The 20,854-nt window shown below is 40.0% G+C and overlaps 1 protein-coding gene across 7 annotated transcripts in view; it reads left to right on the top strand.

Moving 5' to 3' along the window:
• Window positions 1–20,854, top strand: part of palm2akap2 (PALM2 and AKAP2 fusion) — a 101,359-nt gene that overhangs the window by 24,149 nt on the left and 56,356 nt on the right. For all 7 annotated transcript variants that reach the window (XM_082538802.1, XM_082538801.1, XM_082538799.1 and 4 more), the window contains 2 exons: window positions 9,231–9,311; window positions 16,448–16,569. In XM_082538802.1, coding sequence (XP_082394928.1) covers window positions 9,231–9,311; window positions 16,448–16,569 — 203 coding nt within the window. The remainder of the gene's footprint in view (window positions 1–9,230; window positions 9,312–16,447; window positions 16,570–20,854) is intronic.

The raw sequence follows: 20,854 nt of genomic DNA, 5'->3' as shown, positions 1-20,854 counted from the left end.
TGAGATGATGGGAATGTGCATTTTCGGGAAAGACAGCAAGCAAAGCATTGACATCAGCTTGAACCAGAAGCAACACAGAGATAGTTACAGGACAAGCATTTTGGATTTTTCATTTAAAAAGATAACCTTTGGATCTTTTGCTGCCTCTTTAGTATGGTTCACAGCACTGCAAGCCTGATGTTCCATTATGATCTATAATACTTCGTGGGTTCAACCAGAAATTGATCTTGTCCAAGATCTGTAAAGTGGCTGATTTTCTCTTAGTTATCTCTAAAAGAGAAAAGTATGCCTGGGGTAGGGTGAAGTTGAAGGGGATGCTATAGCTAGAGCTTGGCATTAAGATTTGTGACTACGGCTTGCAGTGGAGGGCTGGGGTAATGGGTTGAGTTAAGTGGGGGGCTGGGCCGCCTGCAGGCATTTGTTGTTTCAGTTTGTGCATTTCACTTACCTCCAAACTGGCAAATTCTCACTGAAACATGTTGTTTTTCTATTTAACTTTAGGCTTAGCTTTCATTTGTGACTTTCTTTTGTCTTCTTTTTTCACAATATTTATGAAAACTATTATTACCTCAGTGGAAACTGTTTGTTCCTGGGTCAATCATTGGCTAACACCAAAAGACATTTCTTACTAAACCACACATGTCCCTTCAGTGGTTTTCACAGGCTTAAGTACCATTTTAGAGGCATATCTTTAGTTTTGCTGACATGGAAGAGACAGAAATGGTCAAACTAATTAATAATATATCATATATGTTAAGTCTGTTTTCCCACAGAAAATTGCCCAATATTTTCCCTGAATTTATGCCAAAGGTCTCCAATGAGCCAACTGGATCCTGGAGAACTGATAGGTGGTTAGAGTAGGTCTGGATTGTGAGCTTTGGTAACTTATGGGGGTGGGGGGTGTTCCTGGGGGAAATTCATATTGGAAAGGAAGAGGAGGCGTGGTTTGTTGAGCGGCAGGAGGTCTGGGGCACGGCAGGCGTTACATGCCGTCTAAAATTAGCAGCAGCTGCCTTGGGCCAACAGGACATTTTGGTATGCCTCTATCTGTGTGTGTGTGTGTGTGTGTGTGTGTGTGTGTGTGTGTGTGTGTGTGTCTGTTTCAATGAGCGGGGTTGGAGTTCACAGAGACTTGAGACATGAGAGGATGGGATTCAGCTGCAGTGAGCTCTGCCGGGAAATAATCCACATTGCATTTGGGCTTAGTTGAATAGTAAACAATCTAGAGTGACCGGGCAGAGAAATACCGCAGAAGTATGGAGGACCAAAGATGTCAAAATCATAACTGTATTACAGATGTGTCGCACCTACAGGAGCTCCTCGACCATGGAAATCCATGCCATGAAGTCCCCGACACAGTTTTTGTATTGATATTAATACCGAAGGAGGAAAAGAACTGTTTATGTGTGGTAGCGGAGTATGGGTGACTTCTATGCACCTCAGCGCATAGCAACCTCAGCATTTCACAGTCGATGACGGAGGGAAGAAATGTCACAAACTTCTCGTAATTGTGGCATCCTATTAGAGCAACATGCTCCAATTTAGTGAGCTCTATAGAAGGGAGCTCACTTTGCGATTCAGTTTTTATAAATGTATTCATTTTTTATGCTTTTCTTTTGTTTTTTTACTTTGTACCTTTGTGCTTTGTAGTGTATTATATGCTACTGTGAATATTTCCCTGTTAATTTCCACAGATTCATTTATTTCAGCATTTCCTTTTTGCATTTCTCAGTTAATTAAAACACAAATGTAAATATATGTAAAAAAATAAATAAAAAAAATAACTTTCACTTTTAATAATATTTTATGGATTTATTTCGTTCGTTCATCAGTTAATGTGCCACTTTCGGTCCTCCATATAAAGAACAGTCAGCCTGACACGCAGCAAAAGTCATTTTAGCAACTATACCTAATGACAGTTTCATAGGTCTCAAAATAAATGCATTGTGGTTTACTATAAGCAGCAGCATTGCTTGATACTCATGTAAAAGCTGTCTGGAGAAATTTAAAAAACTGAAACTCTGCTGTGTTTATGTATATTTACATCATGTGATTTTAAAGGTAGGGATACTTGGATCACCTCAGAGGAGGACATGATGAATGACGTCAACACCTGCTGCCATCGCATGACAACGGCATGCAGGATGTTTAAGCAATGTGCTAATTTAGCATTTTTTGTGCACAAGCACTAGCTAAGACCTTGCCAAGTGAGCATTATGTTAACTCTAGGCATAATAACAAATTAGAAATGTCTGAATTGTAGTTATTCAGTTCATGTAGCCACCACCTTGATTAGTGAAAGGTATACTTTCAAACTATAGACTTTCAACTATTTTCTGCAACACTTGCTAACCCTGACCCACGACAGCTCTTACCAAAATAGTCTTTGATTAACTGTGGCTGATTTTGTTTCTTAACTAATCTATAAATTGTTTCAATGCTAAATTTATGCATGCACACTTTAGGTTTTAGCTGATGGCTTATAGAATTGTGCAGAGATCTTTTTAGCTGGTATCGGTGCAGAATCAAACCCATGACATTTGAACCACAGGTCCATTTCAGTCTCTGTTCTCTAAGCTGTCAGGTATGCCTGCGTGCAGAATGGAAGATGATCTTCACAGTGAGATTTCTGTGCTGGGTGTGTTGGCATGTACAGAATGTGACCTATCTGATCTGTAGCCCACTTCAGTTCACTAAGTCAACATCAGCAGAACTTTAATACTTGGAGTTACATCACTGTTTAATCACATTATAATTATACCCTCCTGAGCTAATCATCGATGTGTGAGATGTGCACCACTAGTGTGGAATGTTGTTTATAAACCAAGCAATTTGCTTTCAAGCCCACGTCTGTCTTGGGAATTGTTAATCAAACTGTCCAACAGAACAGATAAGTAAATTGGGTCAACATACAGCACAGCTTTTTTTGTTTTGCATTATAGTTTGTTATGGTACATGGCAGAGTTGTGATTGATGATTCTCAAAAGTCTCATACCAACTTTTCCAGTTGACACACAGTTTCACACAGCAGCTACAGGGAGGCACACAGCCCCTCCCCTCACTAGCAGCTGAACAGTGGTTGACCTTCACAACACTGAAATACCCTCCATGAGGAATTTAGAGAGGTCACTGAAGCTCCTATTTTACCAGCATAGATGTATTAAACTGTTATAAAGAATTTTAACCTGGCCAGTGTACCTAGTCTTTCAATCAGCAATCAATCACATTCATTTTTTGTTAAGTTATCATGTCATATTTAATTTTATATTGATTTTGTACTTCTCCCCACTGAAATCCAGACTTCTGTCTGTTATTGATGACACACAAAACCTTTTAATTAATTTAATGTATTCCACCTTTTATTTAAACGTTGGACTCAGAGTGAAAACAGTGTGCTGCATATAGTAATTGAAAAATTTGGGCTTTGTGGAGAAAAGACAGAAGATGTAGGCACACCTATAGTCACATGTTAGTACTGAAGGTTATTCCCCTTAATGAAGTAGCCTGGAAATGAGTCTGCCCCATATCACTTCTAGTTATAGGCTAGCGGTCTCCAACCTTTTTTGCGCCACGGACCGGTTTAATGTCAGAAAATATTTTCACGAACAGGCCTTTAAGGTGTTGCGGATAAATACAACAAAATAAAATGATATGACCAAGACAAAAATTTTGTAAATATAATAAATGTGAATTCACTGTGTAATTGTGTAACTTTGTTACCAGCATTCTCCTGAAACGAGCCAACAACATTGAGAGTAACATCCTCCTCTCTGACCCTTAATGCTCTCTGGTCGCTATGGTAACGCATAAACATTTCTTTCAAAATAAAACACACAACTACAACACAGGAAACTGAGTTAATGATAAAAACTCTGAAAACAATACATTTCACACCCGAGCCTCAACTCTCGCGGCTCAGTACCAAACAACTCACGGACCGGTATCAGTCCGTGGCCCGGGGGTTGGGGACCGCTGCTATAGGCTCCAGCCCCACCCCTGAATCATTTAAGACAAAATGTGTGCATTTTAAATAGTGGTATAAAATGTGCTATTCATGCTCCCAGTGCTGACTACTATTGCGCACACACAGACTCTACTTGGGTAGTAAAGTGTATGAGTAGATGAATATTCATTTAAAATCTAGTAAGTTAAATTCTGGTGTGATCGCAGATTGTGACTGTGATGGGTGTGATTGCTGTTCATCTGTGTGTAAGGATCGTGTAATTTGTCAATTACTTCCTGTCCCTCACAGGAAACTCCTATCAAACATTAAGTTTGGTAGGATGTCGACTACTATGCCTATTAAGTTCTTTTTTTTCTTCTCCTATCAACTGAACAGGAAAAAAGAGTAAGAGTTCACTGAGCTGAGCTTAAATTTACAGGAAATGTAACCAGACAACTGACATTTGACTTCATCTTCACTGCCGAAATTTTAGCTCTTTAGGATGAAAATTCAATCAAGAGCACTTGGTTGTCTTGTGAGGTTAAACACACCAGCAAAACTGTGACAAATTAAAGTAAACTGTACACTGGAGATTAATCATTTAAGTCATTGAACACAAATGTCTTCACCCTTTAGACTGTGACAAAAAAGATATACGCTCTGCATACAAGCTGCCCTGTAAGCCAAATAGGGCCAAACACTGTGAGTCAGAGTGTGGGAAGTCATGAGTGTGTCACCAAGAATGTCAACATATTTTTCTGAAGAGGAGGATGTGACCACTCGGAGAGAGTACAGTGAACAGAGCGGGGCTCGGGGTCATTATTCCTGCCTGTTCAACTCCACAAGGGAAAAAACTTATTTCACTTTTTATTAAGCCCTCATATTCTATTGAAGACATTCTTTTACTGTTACAGTTCAGACTCATACAGACTTATCTATTCAAAATTAGTAAAAGTTATTCCACCAAATTTGGTAATTCGAGTGCCATTTTTAACATTACACAAAAGCAATTACTGCATTGTCAAGAAAACTCTGCAGGTCTCTCAAAAATGTTCTCTATTTAGCAACCAACCACTATTTTAAAGTATTATATTCAGTAGCCAGTTCTACAGTTTACATGACAGCAGAGCTTTTCTGTGGACAGGGATGCTCTATACATTTTATTTCTGGGATATGATGATGAAAACCAAATGGCACCCAAACCATCTTTGATCTGGCGATGTCAACCATCATCTGTGCTTATGCATTCCTATATAGTAAATGATTGTCAGACGTACAAAGCACACACACTGACTGAGTGCTGTTTATTTAGAGAGTATATTAGTGTGGGCTTTTCTCTGTCTACGTATTCAAGCCTGTGAGTCTATTTGCTTTTGTGTCTTTCATGTGGGCGTGTATTTGCCGGCATGCGTGTTTTGCCCATTCCCTGACCACATGTCCTCGACAGTCCCTGACATCTGGTGACCATACCTCTGCTTACTCTCTCTGACTGTACTTCGCCAACCATGGGAACCATGCCGCTGTGTAGGCTGCTCCTGTATGTGTGTGTCTGTGTGTGCGACAGAGGGAGAGAAATGACTTCAGACTTGGTGTATATCTTTTCACAGCCTGTGTGCAGTTTAATAATATGTTCTGATAGTCTGCTATAGTCATATAGCAGTTTTGCACCTTTCTTTTCAGGGGTTTCTTGTTTTTCTTTGTTTCTGAAAAGAGCAGGTCCAAATGTAGCTTTTATGTGCTCCATCTTGGGTCCATTTGGTAATTTCCTGGCACCAAATGAACATGTTCGCACCACAGTTGGAAAAGAGGCACACCTGAGGTTGTGGGTTTGCTGAATAGTCAGTGCAGGGTAATTTTGGTGCGCACTTTGGCACAAAATTGCATTTGCTCCTGCTCAAACTACTTCTTATCCTATCACAAACACAGACGCCGGGTTTTAATAGCTTTAGTTGGCAGGCACATACACAGAGACATCCAGACTCACTCAAGTGTGGTCTACTTTCCATTTCTTAGACATTATTTTCATCTGCTAAATATTACCAAGGAAAATTTGTTATATAATACCACTGAGTTCAGTTGAATGTTGCTATAAATGTTGTGATAAGTGAGCATCCTTCAGATGCGCTCTCCTCTCAAAAACAATCCCACATGTCATTAGTTCAAGCTGTTATTATAGCCTCTAATTATGTTTTATAGCATAAATTAACCCGTGAATAATTGCATTTAAAATTTGCACCAGTATGAGCAACCAAGTAATTGAGCTAACTCTCATTTTGCAAAATTACATATTGTTGCACAAAGTATGAACTTTTCCTAATTCTAACCAGTGTGGTTGACTACACCAAAAAGCAAATGAAAATAAAAAGTCAAAGGTTTGTGTGCTTATAACTAGAGCAGACTTCTTCTTCTTTCTTTTTTTTCTATTTTTTGGGCACACTCTGAAAACATTCCTTGATAACATCTCAAAAACAGATGTCTGATAAATTATGTAGAAGACTTGGTGATACCCCTTCAAGGATCAAGGTGGTTTGTGCGCTTTAGTCTACCCATGAGTGTAGCTTTGTTGTCAGAGGCAACTGGCACCTGGTAGGGTCTCACAAGGCAAGGGACTTCTAGGGAAAAATGGATACAAGGGTCAAATCTCTTAGCTGACTCAGGACGCCAGGTCTTCATTCACGGGGCTCAGCCCAAATGAGACACATATGATTGGATTGGATAGGCCACTAAAGGGACTTTGGTGTTTGTTAAAGTGCTTATAAGGCCTGGAAGGTAATCTTGCTGTTGGGGAATGTTTTCTGGCTGTCATTTGCACTGACAGAGTCCAGAAGACTGAATCTTCTTTGAGTCTCTGGTGGTGTGCTTTACGGTGGCCCTCTCAGGAACAGCATGCCTGGTCGCAGTGGAGTTTTGTTACTAGATTTCTGTGCTGATTACAGTAACAAACACCATGTTCAAGTGTAAAGGTGTTCATAAGTACACCTGGCAGCATGCTGGAGATCCATGATCGATGATTAGAAACTTTATCAGATCTGCAAAAAGGCCAGTCAGCTGTCAGCTGGTCAATACCTGTTGGTGAGTCGGATCAGGTAGCAGGGAGGCCTCTGCGCTTAAACTTTATGTTTAGGCAGCCCTCAGTAACACGTTGTGCTCAAACAAAGAGGTGCATGTAGAATCTGCCAGTAACAGTTTTATATTACTCCCTGGCATGATTTACCAGGACAATTTTATTTGAGTATTTCTGTTTGGAAAATTTGTGCTTGTGCCCAAAGTGTTTGTGTGCCCTGTACAGGAAAAATAAAGCCCGGGATCTCATTTCCACCCACATTAGAAACTCTTAGGCAGAGAAAATGCTGGAGAGGTGCTGATTTTGATGCAGAGCAGTCACAGGGTCTTTAAAGTAACAGAATTGTATTTTTTTACATGCTGAAACATCACAAGCAACAGCAACAAGTCCCCCAACCTTTTCATTTACCTATCTTGTTTCTATATTGACTCTTTTATTTCTGTTTTCACCTGTTTCCTGATAACATCTATTGAATTCTCCTCTGCTCTATTTTTATTCCATTGTATTCAGCTCCGTATTCCCTTCTCCTCTTTTTTCTATTCTGCATCAGTCTTCACTTACTTTGTCTGAGAAATGGTCCAAGGTTCATTCATATTTGGGGGGTTTCCCCTTATGGCTATATTTAGTCAACAGGAAACGTCCCAGAAATCCTCAGTCTACTCCCACAGAGTAGTGAGTGGGAGAGATGAAGCCACATACACATCCACATTGTCTCATGCTCGTCATCCCCAAGCAGGCGTATACTGGGACCTGCTTTGTTTGTACATTTCCATGCATTTATGTGCATGCTTTAATCGTTCTAGTTTTTTGTGTGTATTTTCTTTGTTTTCAGCTTAAAACCTTCCACTCACCATGCACCCACCTCCTCTCCCACCCATTATTTATCCTTTATCTCCACATAAAGGAATGTTCTTCCCACCCCAAGTTCAATGACAGTGCCACGTGGAGTAATCAAGGCCAAATCTCTGCTCTTTATATGGCTTGTGAGCACTAACCCTTCTCAAACCTCAATAAGCTTTCACCTTCAACCTGTCTAATACTTTCCTTCCTTCCTGTGTATGCCCCTTGGACCATATTTCTACCCATGTCTTCATAAGGAGACATTTAATTGCACATATGTACAGTATGCGGACAGCGTACAGTGTAGTGGAATTTTTTTTTTCAGAAAAAACAATTACTATGAATAAAATCTGGCTTTACTGGAGCATCCGTGACAGAACTCGACCAGTAAACTCTACCACACCTTATCATTATTAAACTGAGATCGACAGTGTATCGCATTTCAGTCTCTGCACACTTCTAAACTGAATTTGTTTAAACCTTAATCTCTCCATTAAACTTGTCCCAAAGGGATCTTTGTCTTGCAGATTGAAATGCACCATTAAAATGTAAACACATTCAATCAATAAAACAATTGTATTCTTATGCCTAGGCGCTGCTGAAAGCTGTCTCTGAAGGCATTATGTTTTCCAGTTGTTCATCCATTTATCCCTCAGATCTCACATCTCACAAGACTACTTATGGGAATTTTGGAAACTTGGCACGAACATTGCCTCAAAGTCCAAGATGAATTTTGAATTTTGTGGCCAAAAGGTCAAAATTTCACAATAGATGTTTTAGGACATAAGTCAAAAATTCAGACACAATCCATCCATCTTCTTGATCAGTTATCCAATTCAGGGTCATGAGGGGGATGGAGTCTATCTCAGCCGTTATAGGGTTTAAGGACAGGTTGCCAGTCTATCACAGGACTAACACATAGAGGCAGACAATTAAATGTATAGATTTCTGTAAAATGTATAAAAGGACAGTATCAGAAATGAGTATATCAGAGGGACAGCTCAGGTTGAGTTTGGAGGCAAAGTTAGAGAGGTAAGGCAGAGATGGTTTGGACATGTGGCAAGGAGAGAGAATGGATATACTGGACAAAGGATTTTGAATATGGAGTTGCCGGGCAGGAGTAAAAGAGGAAGACCACAAAAGAAGATGTAGTGAATGAGGACAAGCAGAGGGTTGGTGTGGCATAGGAAGAGGTTAGAGATAGGAGATGGAGGAAGATGATCTACTGTGGAAAAGCAGCTAAAAGAGGAAGTCAAGCATCAGCTCTACTGTGACATCATTACTTTTATTCTTTTCAGGCAATATTAAATGCTACAAACTCAAGACTCAACTTTACAACAGTAACACTTTGATTTTTAACTCTTACATTTCTTTGTCTCACAGGAGAAACGGAAGCGGCAAACTGAAATTGATGATAAAAGAAGCCAGCTTGATGACCTGCTGCTGCAGCTCCAACATGTCAAGGTATGTTGTGTGTATTTATGATACATATGTTGGGTACATATGATACATATGTATAAGTACTATTTACAGTTCAAGTAATGATTATGCCCTGTTGTTTTTATATTAGAGCAATAAAACGTCATCGCCTGTCTAGGTGCACATGTGCAAAGAAATATCACCCTGAACATGCTCAGTAGCTGTTTATCCATCTTTGCATAATTCAGTTATAACACTTATGGTACCACTGTAAGGGCTAAGTTTGAAAATTATATATTTATTAACATTTTTAAAGACAACAGACAGAGAAATACCAACATTCACTCAGTCCTGGATTGTGATGTACTTACAGACTTTTCTGCTTACTCGTGTTACACAGAGCTATTCATTACTTGAATGCACTGCGTACAGCTGAGCTAAAACAGTGTGAGCATGTGAGAGATACATTTTTGACTAAGGTACTGGTTGATTAAAATTAGGTCAGCGTAAAGGTGAAGGGAAGGTGAAGAGTGCAGATTAGGGTTAGTAGTTCACAGGGGAAAGACGTGAGTCATGATGCTCTTATGAGTTATTGCTCTATCCTCTTTCTTCATCTAGATATAACCTCAACCCTTGAGAGATAGATCGATTTGACAGCTTCCTTAACTGTTTTGTCTCATTTCAGCATGCTGCTTTTCTGCATGCAAGTGTGTTTAATTACTCATGAGCATGTGCGAGTGTGTTTGTCAGTTTTTGGCTGAGATGTTAGTGATTCCACCTCAGTATCTCCTGGTGTGCAGGCCTATTAGAACAAGAGTTTCCCTTGGCTAAGCAGGCCCTGGCATGGCTGTTTTCTTCTTTACAGAAAAACACTCAAATCCAAACACACAAATATATCCCCTCATAGTTAATGCCAGCCACTACCGGTAAGCCAAGATTTTTGTTTCAAGTAAACACAGATTTGATGTCCAAATGAAGGACAGAAGACACAAGCTCCTGACACATTATGAGTTTATAAAATGAGCAGCTTCCAGGCATCTGTAATTTATGCGGACTTCTTCTTTCAGCTACTAAAGAATTATTTGACCTTGTACACAAAACTCACCCAACCAAACCACTGTCAGGTGGAGACACAACAGACTGAGGCATCCCATAATTTTCGAGCTTTGACACACGATGTGACGCTGTTTAAACTATATGTCACTGGACTTTTATTTAAGTGTCGTCACTGTGTTTATAAAATGTGTGCATGAGCAACACAAGTCAAATATGGTGCTGCTCTGGTGATGTATAATTGGTTTAACTTCAAAAGACAATATTAGGAAAATCCCACAGCCGTAGCTGCTGCAGAGTTGCAGGGTGGTTAAGAGAATAGCTGCGGGTACTCATTAAACTACATAAATATCTATGGGAACCAGTTTTAATATTTGCAATAAAAATGCATTCCATTTGCTAACTAGAGCCATTAAACACACTTGGCATGAATGAATCCTTTATCAAATAAGTCTGATTCCACATACTAGTGTTTTCCACCATTTAACACCCAGTTATGGGAACATGGGCAAAACAAAAACATTGATTCAAGACATGTGCACTTTCATTAAAGCATGCAGTGCAGTTCAGCCACTAATTGGGGTTTACAGTAACTCGTATATTTGGTTTTGAGCCCTCTGAAGAGTCGAGTTTTCCAGTTAGGGCTCATCTGCAAAAGGGTGTTTTTCATTCTAAGCATATGCATATTTTAAACGTAACATTTTTGAGTGTGTGTGTGTTTGCTTTGAAAGTGCTGATGAATCAGTGCTTCTTTCTAATGTCTGTTTTCTTATTTGACCCGATCTGGGTTATTCTTCACTGAAAGTAATAATCATAACAAATTACACATGACACAAAGTGCTGACATTGCAGACTACTGCGATGACTGCTATTTAGACTAATAGCCACTGTTGTTTTATCAGTGCTGCACTGATGTGCTACAGTGCTACGCTTACCAACTTTTCAGTGGCACTTCAGCTAAGTTTGAATTAGGCTTCTTGCAAATGACAAAACTTTGAAAACATCCATGTTGATGCCACCTACTGGTTTCTGCACTTCTGCTTTGAAGCCTCAGATTCTGGCATCCATCCTTGTTTTGTGAATTCTGAAAATTAAGGAAAGAAATCCCTGTTCAGCTGCGATGAAAGCTTGGTTTACATTTCTAACAGTCAAACTTAATCACGGATGGAGTTGGACTCCACCAAAGGGTCTTTTGTCCCTAATTCTGCTTATAATTTGTATGGACAGAATTTCTAGGCAGAGCTAAGTGTTGAAGGGTGTTCTCAGATGGTCTCGGGAGCTCGACTCTGCTTTTTGCTGATGATGTGATTTTGTTGGCGTTATCGAGCAATGACCTCCAGCTTATATTGGAGTACGGTAGTTTGCAGCCAAGAGTCGAGCTACTTGGATTAAAGTTGGTACCAAGTCTGAAGTTCTCAGCCAAGAAAAGGTAAAGTGGCCACTCAAGTTTCCATCCAAAGTGGCGGCATTTAAGTGTCTTAAACGTGTTCACAGGTGAGTGGTCAGTGTAGTGGGACACTGACAGGGTGATTGATGTGGCATCTGCAGTGATGTAGACAAGTTTGTTAAGGTGAAGAGAGAGCTGAGCAGGAAAGTGAAGTTGTAAATTCCTTGGTCAATCTATTTTTCCACCATTCCCAATCTTCATGACCTGTGGGTATTGACTATAGAAATTTTGGTTACAGGCAGCAGAAATGAGCTTCCTCCAAAGGACACCTGGGCTCTACCTTAGAGATTAGGGGAGAAGCTCCTTCATCTGAGGTGATTCAGGCATCTGTCCCTTCAGTGCCACCTAGGTGAAGTGTCTCGTCTGGCTTGGAAACACCTTGGCCTCCTCTGCTGCCCCTAATAAGCAATTGATAATGCATGGATGGATGGCCATTGCCATGTTATGTATAATGCTATATTATTTGTTTAACAAGAACAGATGTGGTGCATAAATCGGTTAATTCGTGTCATTGTAAATGCTCCAAAAGACACTAAAACAATAAGCATAACTTCAAGTGAATGGCTTGATTGTGCATTTTACCTTACAAGTCTTATGGATGAACTCACATTTGGAGCCAGCCTTAAAGGGTTGTGATAAGTTTGGATTCATTCAAAAGTCATCACAACTCTACTATCCTTCTCATGCTCCCTAAAGATACATGAAAAACCAAGAGAGGTCAGAATGGATCTTAATCTGAATATGTTTGCTCTATCTGCAGAATCCAGCCCCCACTGATCTTTAATGATCTGTGTACTTTTCTTTCATACAACACCAGTAGGCCTGAACTCCAGATGTAATCAGCATCTGGTCACACAGTTCCATTTAATGGCCATTACCTCTAAGTGCCACGCTGCCAGGCAGCATGAAGCAGGCTTTGTTGAGCGCTCTCTGGAGACCCAGTGGCTTGGGAGAGGAAACGGGAACTAGAGCCCAGAGATTTGATAAGGACCTCTGGGCTGCATGATTCAAGCTTCTCAATGGAGGCGATGATGTGAGTCTGGAACTTTGTAAACATCGGCATGACTTCAGAGCAAAGTTTAACCTTGGCCATGAATTCTCTTTTTGAAGCAGTGTCTCCATCTGGGCGTTACATATTTTGATAAATTGGTTATTTCACTTTCTGATGACAAGCACAGACATTCATAACAGCCTGAAACCCTCCCTTTAATAGCCGAGTTCAGAGTGGTTGTGTGTCACAGCTCAACAGGAAATGGAAAGTCTGTTAAACAGCATGAGAGAGAAGCAAAGAGCCGTCTGGTTCTCAGGGGAAACAAGTTATTCACCAATGCTTTTTGATAGCTGAAATGCTACGGAAAGCTGTTATATATATATTATGGTATTGATAAAACTCCACAGTGTTGGTAAGAGGTCAGGCACAAATATAGCCAACAATGCATCTCTGAATAAGTGATGGCTTCTAAATCATATAGAGAATACCGCTGTGATCTCGATGTGGAATGTGGAATTTGCTTAATGAACTTGAAACTAGCTGTTTACTTTAGAAGTTCACTAATGTTTGTGATGGAAAACTGCAGTGCAAGAAAATCAAACATGGATGGGAAAATTTTGCAGAACATAGTTTTTAAATTGTTCGGTTTAACTGATAAGCAGGTTGTGCAACTGCCTTTCAAAATATTTCTGTCATACACTCACCAGACACAGTGCAACTTGCTAGCACCTCATGAACCACTTTTCCCCCTTCAGAACTCTTTATTGCACACATTTAACAAGGTGCTGGAAACACTGAGATTGAGATCTGGTGACTGTGGAGGCTATTTGAGTACAGTGAACTCATTGTCATGTTCAAGAAACCTGTTTTAGATGATTTGAGCTTTGCAGCATGCTATACACTGTTGTCATAAAGGGATGGATGAAGTCAGCAGCAACACTCAGGTATGCTATGGTGTTTAAAAGATGCTCAGTTGGTACTAAAGTTACATTTAGTTCAATTGAATTGTTTTATATGGCGCAAAATAACAACAAAGGCTGATTCAAGGTGCTTAGAGCCAAAAGTGTGCTAATAAAAACACCTCCACACAGCAGCCTGAATTGTTGATACAAGGCAGGATGGATCCATTATTTCATGACCTCACCACCTGCATGATGCAGCCAAGATCATGAGACCAGGCAACATTTTTCCAATCGTCTGTTGTTCAATTTTAGTGAGCCCATGAAATTGTAGCCTGTTCTGAGCTGAAAGACGGTGCACACGGTGCAGCCTTCTGCTGTCCATCCCCTTCAAAATTCTGCATGTTGTGCTTTCAGAGATGCTCTGCATCAACCCGTTGCCTGCATATACAATTTGGCCGTTATCATTTGACATTTGCCATCGACGAGGCTTTTTTTCTTTATTGGACCATGTTCTATAAACCCAGAGATCTTTGTGTGGGAAAATTCCAACAGATCAGCACTTTCTGAAATACTCAGGCCAGCCTGTATGGCTCCAACAAACATGTCACTTTCAAAGTCACTTAAATCACCTTTTCCCCATTCTGATGCTCAGTTTGAAATGCTGCAGGTCATTGTGACCATGATTATACATGCTTACATGCACTGACTTGCCACCATGTGAGTTTCTAAATATTTAATTAGGTGTGTGTGTGTGTGTGTGTGTGTGTGTGTGTGTGTGTGTGTGTGTGTGTGTGTGTGTGTGTGTGTGTGTGTGTGTGTGTGTGTGTGTGTGTGCGCGTGCGCGCGGTGGGGGGAGTCACACGGGTAATTTTCAGCTCTATGACCTCCAGCCAAGCAACAGTTTGACAGTAAACAGCTAAAAGGTGAATCAGTGTTCCAGCTCCGCTCTGTTGTGGTAACAAAGCAAAGCTCCAGACAGAAACGGAGACATTAATGGCGTAAACAGAGCTCTGGCATTATCTATAAAACATTAAAGAAATCCAGAGCCTGTGTGATGAGAAGATTGGCACCCTGGTTGATTTTCTGTGTTTAATACTGCAAGAACCAGACAAACAAACCTGGGGCTTAATCTATATTGTTTATCCATGAAATGTAAACAGGGGGCTACAGGGACCACATGCAGCATATGGAATTTTTGTGTGCCCAGATATGTCTCTGGGACAAATCTGGAGACAGAAATCGAGACGCAATAAAATACCATAAAACACAGAACAACGTTGTTGGTTTTGTTATTATAAGGCATAGCGAAACAAGAATTGTTTCTTTAGCTTATTAGTATCTTACAAATCATTTAAACAGAAAGAGAGAGACAGTAGAAAATCTGCTTCATATTTTATCCCTGTTTAGTCTAATTTGAGAAATGTTTGTGCACCAAAATACCATCTGTCTCTTCACACAGCAGTAAAATGATCAAAGGAAAATTTTTCACTAAACTGCTTGTTTAGTAAAACTTAATAGAAAAGCACCATGCTCACAGTGAATGTACTTAAATTTCTTTCCCTTTTTGGAAAAAATAAATTTGTTATAGTTCACAGAAAAAAACACCCTTAGTTGAAGAAAACAACCTTGACTGTACATGATGATATTTAGCCGACAAAGCGCTTTTTATAACGTTCCTAACAAAATAACGTTGTTTACATCACGGAGAATGGTTGCTGTAGCTCTCTCGGGCTTGTGGGATTCGCCTTTAACAAAGAGTAGTTTCCTACGAGTAGCAGCTGAGTTCAGAGTTCCTGTGTTACATAAAAACTCCTACATGTTTGGTTATTTGTTCTAGCTGTGCTCGGCAGTGATTAGAGGAATCTAGCCCCCGTAACGGTGCTCCGGTGGCAGTTAACAGCATGTTTAACAAAAACACACTATCACAAAGATGCTGATGTAGTGTTTGATGTAGTCTGCCGATCTCCACAATCTGAACAGGTCGACAACCTTTTCTGCTCTAAACATTCTCATTTGGTCATTTGAGAAGACTCTATGCACCATTAGACCAACTGTATCCAAATAGTAAAGCAGGAGTGTACCATAAAGGCCTTATCAGTTAACAGGCTTCCAATGTGGCTGCCATTTATTAGAGCTAACAGTTACTCACTGGATTGATTTGACAGACAAATAATCACAACCTTTTTGTCAATTATTAATTGATCATTGCCTGGTCAAATAAAGCACTCTGGCATGCTTTATTACATTTTATTTATTACATTTCTTTCTTGTCAGTTCTAGAGTCTAGTGAAAAAAATGCATCTGTGCTTCTAGTTTTTAAACCTTTGCATCTCTATTTCCCACCAACCTCAGTTTATATGCTAAGCCAACCAGCTGTGGAGTCATGGCATCGTGATCTTCTGATCAAACAGGAAAATAGGATAATCTATTCCAAAAGCAGTGGTTAAACTTGTGTGAACTTATCAACTCAGATTGATTGTTACGTATTGGCAGCCTGTCTGTTCTTGTAAATTAGATGGGGATTATCTGCAAACCTTAAGTCTGAGAGTGATTGCACCCTGGTGGGTCATTGCTGGGTCTCCTTCCACCAGTGGTCATCCAGAGGTTGAGAGTATCATATGCTCAGCCTTGTGGACAGCCACTTGCAATTAGTTGCAGACAGCAAAACAAAATTCAATACAATTACCAGTCAACCATGGATTCGTTTCTAGTCACAAGAAGGTTCCCATTCTATTTGTACTCTAGAGTGACTGAGCCGACTGAAACCAGCATTTCTTTGTGTCCTCAGTCCAAAGCTATGCGTGAGCGGTGGCTGCTCCAGGGCATGGGAGTGGAAGAAGAGGAGGCACGGCGGAAACAGCTGGAACAAGATGAAGAGCAAGGGAAGAGGCTGGAAGACATGATACACAGGTACAACACATGCAGTAACGAGGCTTGGGTTTAGTTTGCTCTTCATGGACATTCTGGCAGTGCTGCTGATTATCTTCTGTTGTGGTTAGAGTACAGTGCAGGACATAATACATTTGAAGTGGGATTAAACAAAAGGCAGAGCTGATATTAAACAGATGTAAGCAGCCGATTAGATTAATATTAACAAAAGTTGTCACATCCGTTTTTTTAATACTGAGCTTCTGTTTTTCTTGGTGGCACTCTGCAGCCAATTTGACATATTTCCAAGAATATCAGTTTTATTATCCCTTATAGTTCTAGTCTTATATGTAGTCATCAAATAAGGGCTTTTTTTTTTTTTTACATCTAATTCACAAAGAACACACTGGACATGCAAAAAAGGGGACATAGGAGGAAGAGAGTGAGATACATTTAAAGAATCAAAATAGAGTGATGTGACTCTTTTTGTGCTTCCTGTCTCTGTGCCTCCGGGAGGAGCTTCCTGATTCCCATCAAGTGTTGCTGTGAGATAGTCACTTATTCCCCAGTGAAGTTGGGGGCATGAGATCATGAATAAAGTGCCAGCCAGTTCTTGCTATTGTGATTCTGGGTGTGAGATTGGGGTTGGGCTGCAGCTTTTCTTTCCTGAGACAGACAGAAAGCAGTAGAAAGCAGAGGCTTTGTCTGATTTCTAGTACTGCTTAATACAAATGATGTAGACGCTGGTGTGCAATAAAATGAAACTGCACAAAATAAACGAGTGAGGTCTTTTCATTCTGGATACAAATTAAAAATGTAAAAAATATGTCCACATGAGATGGCCTTAATATAATGTTGATATCCCCATATTTGGCAGGACCTGAAAAGATTAGCCTAGTTATAATAATGTATGCATGCTCAATGGTACAGAATTCGTAGTGAGAAGAAAATAGGGGGTTCTCCTCTTTTATTAGGGAAGAGAAACAGGAAGAAGCATGAAGCAGTGGAAACTGTTAATGTTGTATTTGGGAAAAAAGAAAAAGAAGAGGAAAAAATCTTCACAAACTATTCTGCCAACAAAAACTAGCATGGATTCATAAAGAGTAAAGCTTAGCAGCATAGCAGGATAATGGCCTGTAAAAACAAATCAGTTAAAATGCAGTGGAGAGTCGTTGTCTCGTAGCTCGTGTATATGGGTGAGATCAGAGCACGCTCTGGGTGAATTTGGCATCAATGAGTGAGGCTCACTCCACCACCTCATTTATCAAATCTCTGTATGAAAGAGACTCTGTTAGCTACCGTAGGTTATCACTGCTGCCGAAATAACATCAACATGAAGCGTTGTCACGAACTCCAGGATAACATTTGCTCTTCTATAAACAGAACAGCCGTGAATGGTCACAGAGACAGCTTTGTAGGCCAGAGTACAGTTGTGATGGTGAAGCTGCCTCACGTGAATCACTTCATTCAGCTGCAGCTGAATAGAGTTGCTGTCTGATTTTTTTTTTTTTTTAATATTGCAGTTGTGGTTTTAATTAGTTACAAAAGCAATTAAACTGTAAGGATTATTGTCTGCAGTCTGGTTTCACTCTCCTACAGTCCAGCCTTTTGAGCTAAATCAACTCCAGCTTTATTTATCTCTGCAACAGGAAAACAAAGTGTTGCACAGCAATCACAAGTGACAGTCAAACTCTCTAGACAACTGTGTGGCATTGGAGATTTTTTGAATTCTGCATTCTCAAATCCTATAAATACACACTGAGTTAGAACAACCGCAGTTAGCTCCAATAACAGCAACAGTGGGCCAGAAAGTCCTGAAGGCCATACTTTTCTTGATTCCCAGAAAGTTTTGGAGTAAATGTAGAAGTTGGTCAATGCCTTGTTGTCTTGCATACTAATCCTTTGTTTCACAAGGTAGACGGAGACAGACAGACAGATAGATAGATAGATAGATAGATAGATAGATAGATAGATGTGAATCAGGGTCTCAGATGGCTGCTGAAAAGTGCTTTAAGAGGAGCTCAGCTGTTTGGCATTAAAGTCTCAAGGCTTTCAGAAAACAAGCTTTTCCAGTGGGTAAAATAAAGCCACAGTGCTTGTGTGTGGGTGTTTGAGGAGTGTCTTTATAGTCACACAAATCCTAAACCTGAAACCCAGTAATGAAAACATTGTACACAAATAAACATGAAAAAATAAGTGTATGGCCACCTGAATGAGAGGCAGATGATGCATCAGAGGAAATTACTTCATAAGTATAATCAAATGGAACTCCCACACAGTCGTGCTTACTGCTGAAATATTTATTAAATTATAACGTTTCAGTCTGCCCGTCCTAGATTGTAGGTAGATTGATACCATATTAGCATTCTCTTTTATACACACACACAGACACACACACGCAGGAGCTAATCAATTATCACATTATCCAATCAGAAAAGCAGATGACTCAGTGATTCAATAAACACTTTAGCAGTAAAGGAGACGGCGTATAAAATTAAACATCAACAGTAGGAAAAAAGTGTGATGTCGTGGTGTGAAGGTGGGAGATATTGGAGGACTTCCTGCTTTTAACACAAACTTCAGTGGACACTTTAAAGACCGAACGAGACAAAGACACAGCAGTTGCTCTTTTAGAGATGCTTGTCTCATTTCATGCACCGGAGAACGAAAGAAGAGGAACAGCTGTGCTGCTTGCTCAGCATTAAATGCAACACAATAAGTGTTATTGGATAGTCCAAAGGAACAGACAAACCACTGAATAAGAATTTGGTAAACATTAGGAAAGTATCAGCACTGACTAGTTTTGACCTTCAACTGGTGATCACGTAAAGTAAAAGGGGGGGTGCAGTGGTATCTTTGTGTAGGCCATTTCATCAACATACAGTACTTGGACAGCACAGACAGGAGGAAGGAGAAGACGTTAACTTTGCAGAGCCTGGAGGACACACAGACACAAGGAGACAGAATGAGAGAGTGGAGGCAGCAGTGGTAGTTTTACAGATATCCCTATCATTACATGGACAGCCTAAGTAAACACAGAGAGGAATACAGCACTGTGACCCGAGCTGTACCTACACTGTGCTGCTTTTGGATCATTGCTTGTTTCATGTTGCACAGACAGCGTTGTGCGGATGTCGCTGTCACTGTTGGGGAAATGTGTGGTTTTGTTTTTTATGTACAGCATGTCCTCCTACATATTCAAGACCTGGAGAAATATGGTTTAATCTTTTTTAGAAATCAGAAAATAGCTTCACTAAAAGAATACAGGTTTTGAATTCAAAGGTAGGCCAGCGCAGTCTTTATTTAAACATGTAGCGCGCGTACGTGTGCACAATCTCACATTTCTATTTGTGCACTCGCTAGGACCATTTTCCCTAATTTTCCCAGTAAATCTGCAGTGACCTCCATTGCTCAGCAGATCAATAATGTTCCATCTTTCCATCACCTTGACTAACTATCAATAGATTACCAGACCAGAAAATCTGCAAGTGCAAAAGAGCCAAATGGGGACACATGAGGTCCAGCTGGCAGTCTGACTATAGCAAAATATACTTATTGCAACAAGCCCAGTGAAATGCCCTGTGTTGTGTTACATAACGTTCCAAGAGTATTTGTCTTTTGCCTCGCAGTGACAGTATGAGAGCAGTTTCTATCTGTGCTTCAGTTCAGATCATTCCACGGCAGTTTCAGCTTGCAGAGTTCACCATATCTGCATTTCACAATCACACATTTGCCTCAGCTGTAAAACCAGATGGGACAGAAACCATTTTAGCTTGAGCCAAATGTGACTGCTGTGAAAACAAAGTCTTTCCTCACCAAAACTAAATTAAAGGCCAAAATTAGTCCCTCGGTGTGACATATTTGAGACAAGAACACCAAGCTAGAATCAGCTAGAATAGAATAGTTAGTAAATTCCTTACATTTTGTGGGTGGGACACCAAAAAGGAAAGACTGAATTGTGTTTATTGTGTGCTACGTTGATTTTCTCTTCCACGGATGTTACATTGCAGGTTTCAACATAAATACTTTATAAGTTAAATTTGAGCTAAAACAGTTAACTTGACAGAAAGTAGTCAAAAGTAATTTGGTAAGGGATAAATTTGTTTAGTTTGATAGCAACAATACTTCTACTTCTCAGGTGTAGTGATTTTTTTTTGTAGCTGGACTATCAGCATCTATAAAACAATTCATTAAAGGCCCACATTTAACTCACTAAAAACATCGCTGTCACGGCTGCACAGCAGTCGTGTGGTGAATTGAGAAAATGATCCAAGATGCAGGCACTGACTGGGGTGCGAGTGAATGTTTATTTGCAGAGGTGATAAGG

Source organism: Aulonocara stuartgranti (genome assembly GCF_965226115.1).
Source record: "Aulonocara stuartgranti genome assembly, chromosome: 7".
NCBI classification, from domain to species: domain Eukaryota; kingdom Metazoa; phylum Chordata; class Actinopteri; order Cichliformes; family Cichlidae; genus Aulonocara; species Aulonocara stuartgranti.
The sequence above is the reverse complement of the archived record's forward strand: the minus strand, read 5'-3'. Positions and strand labels throughout refer to the sequence as shown.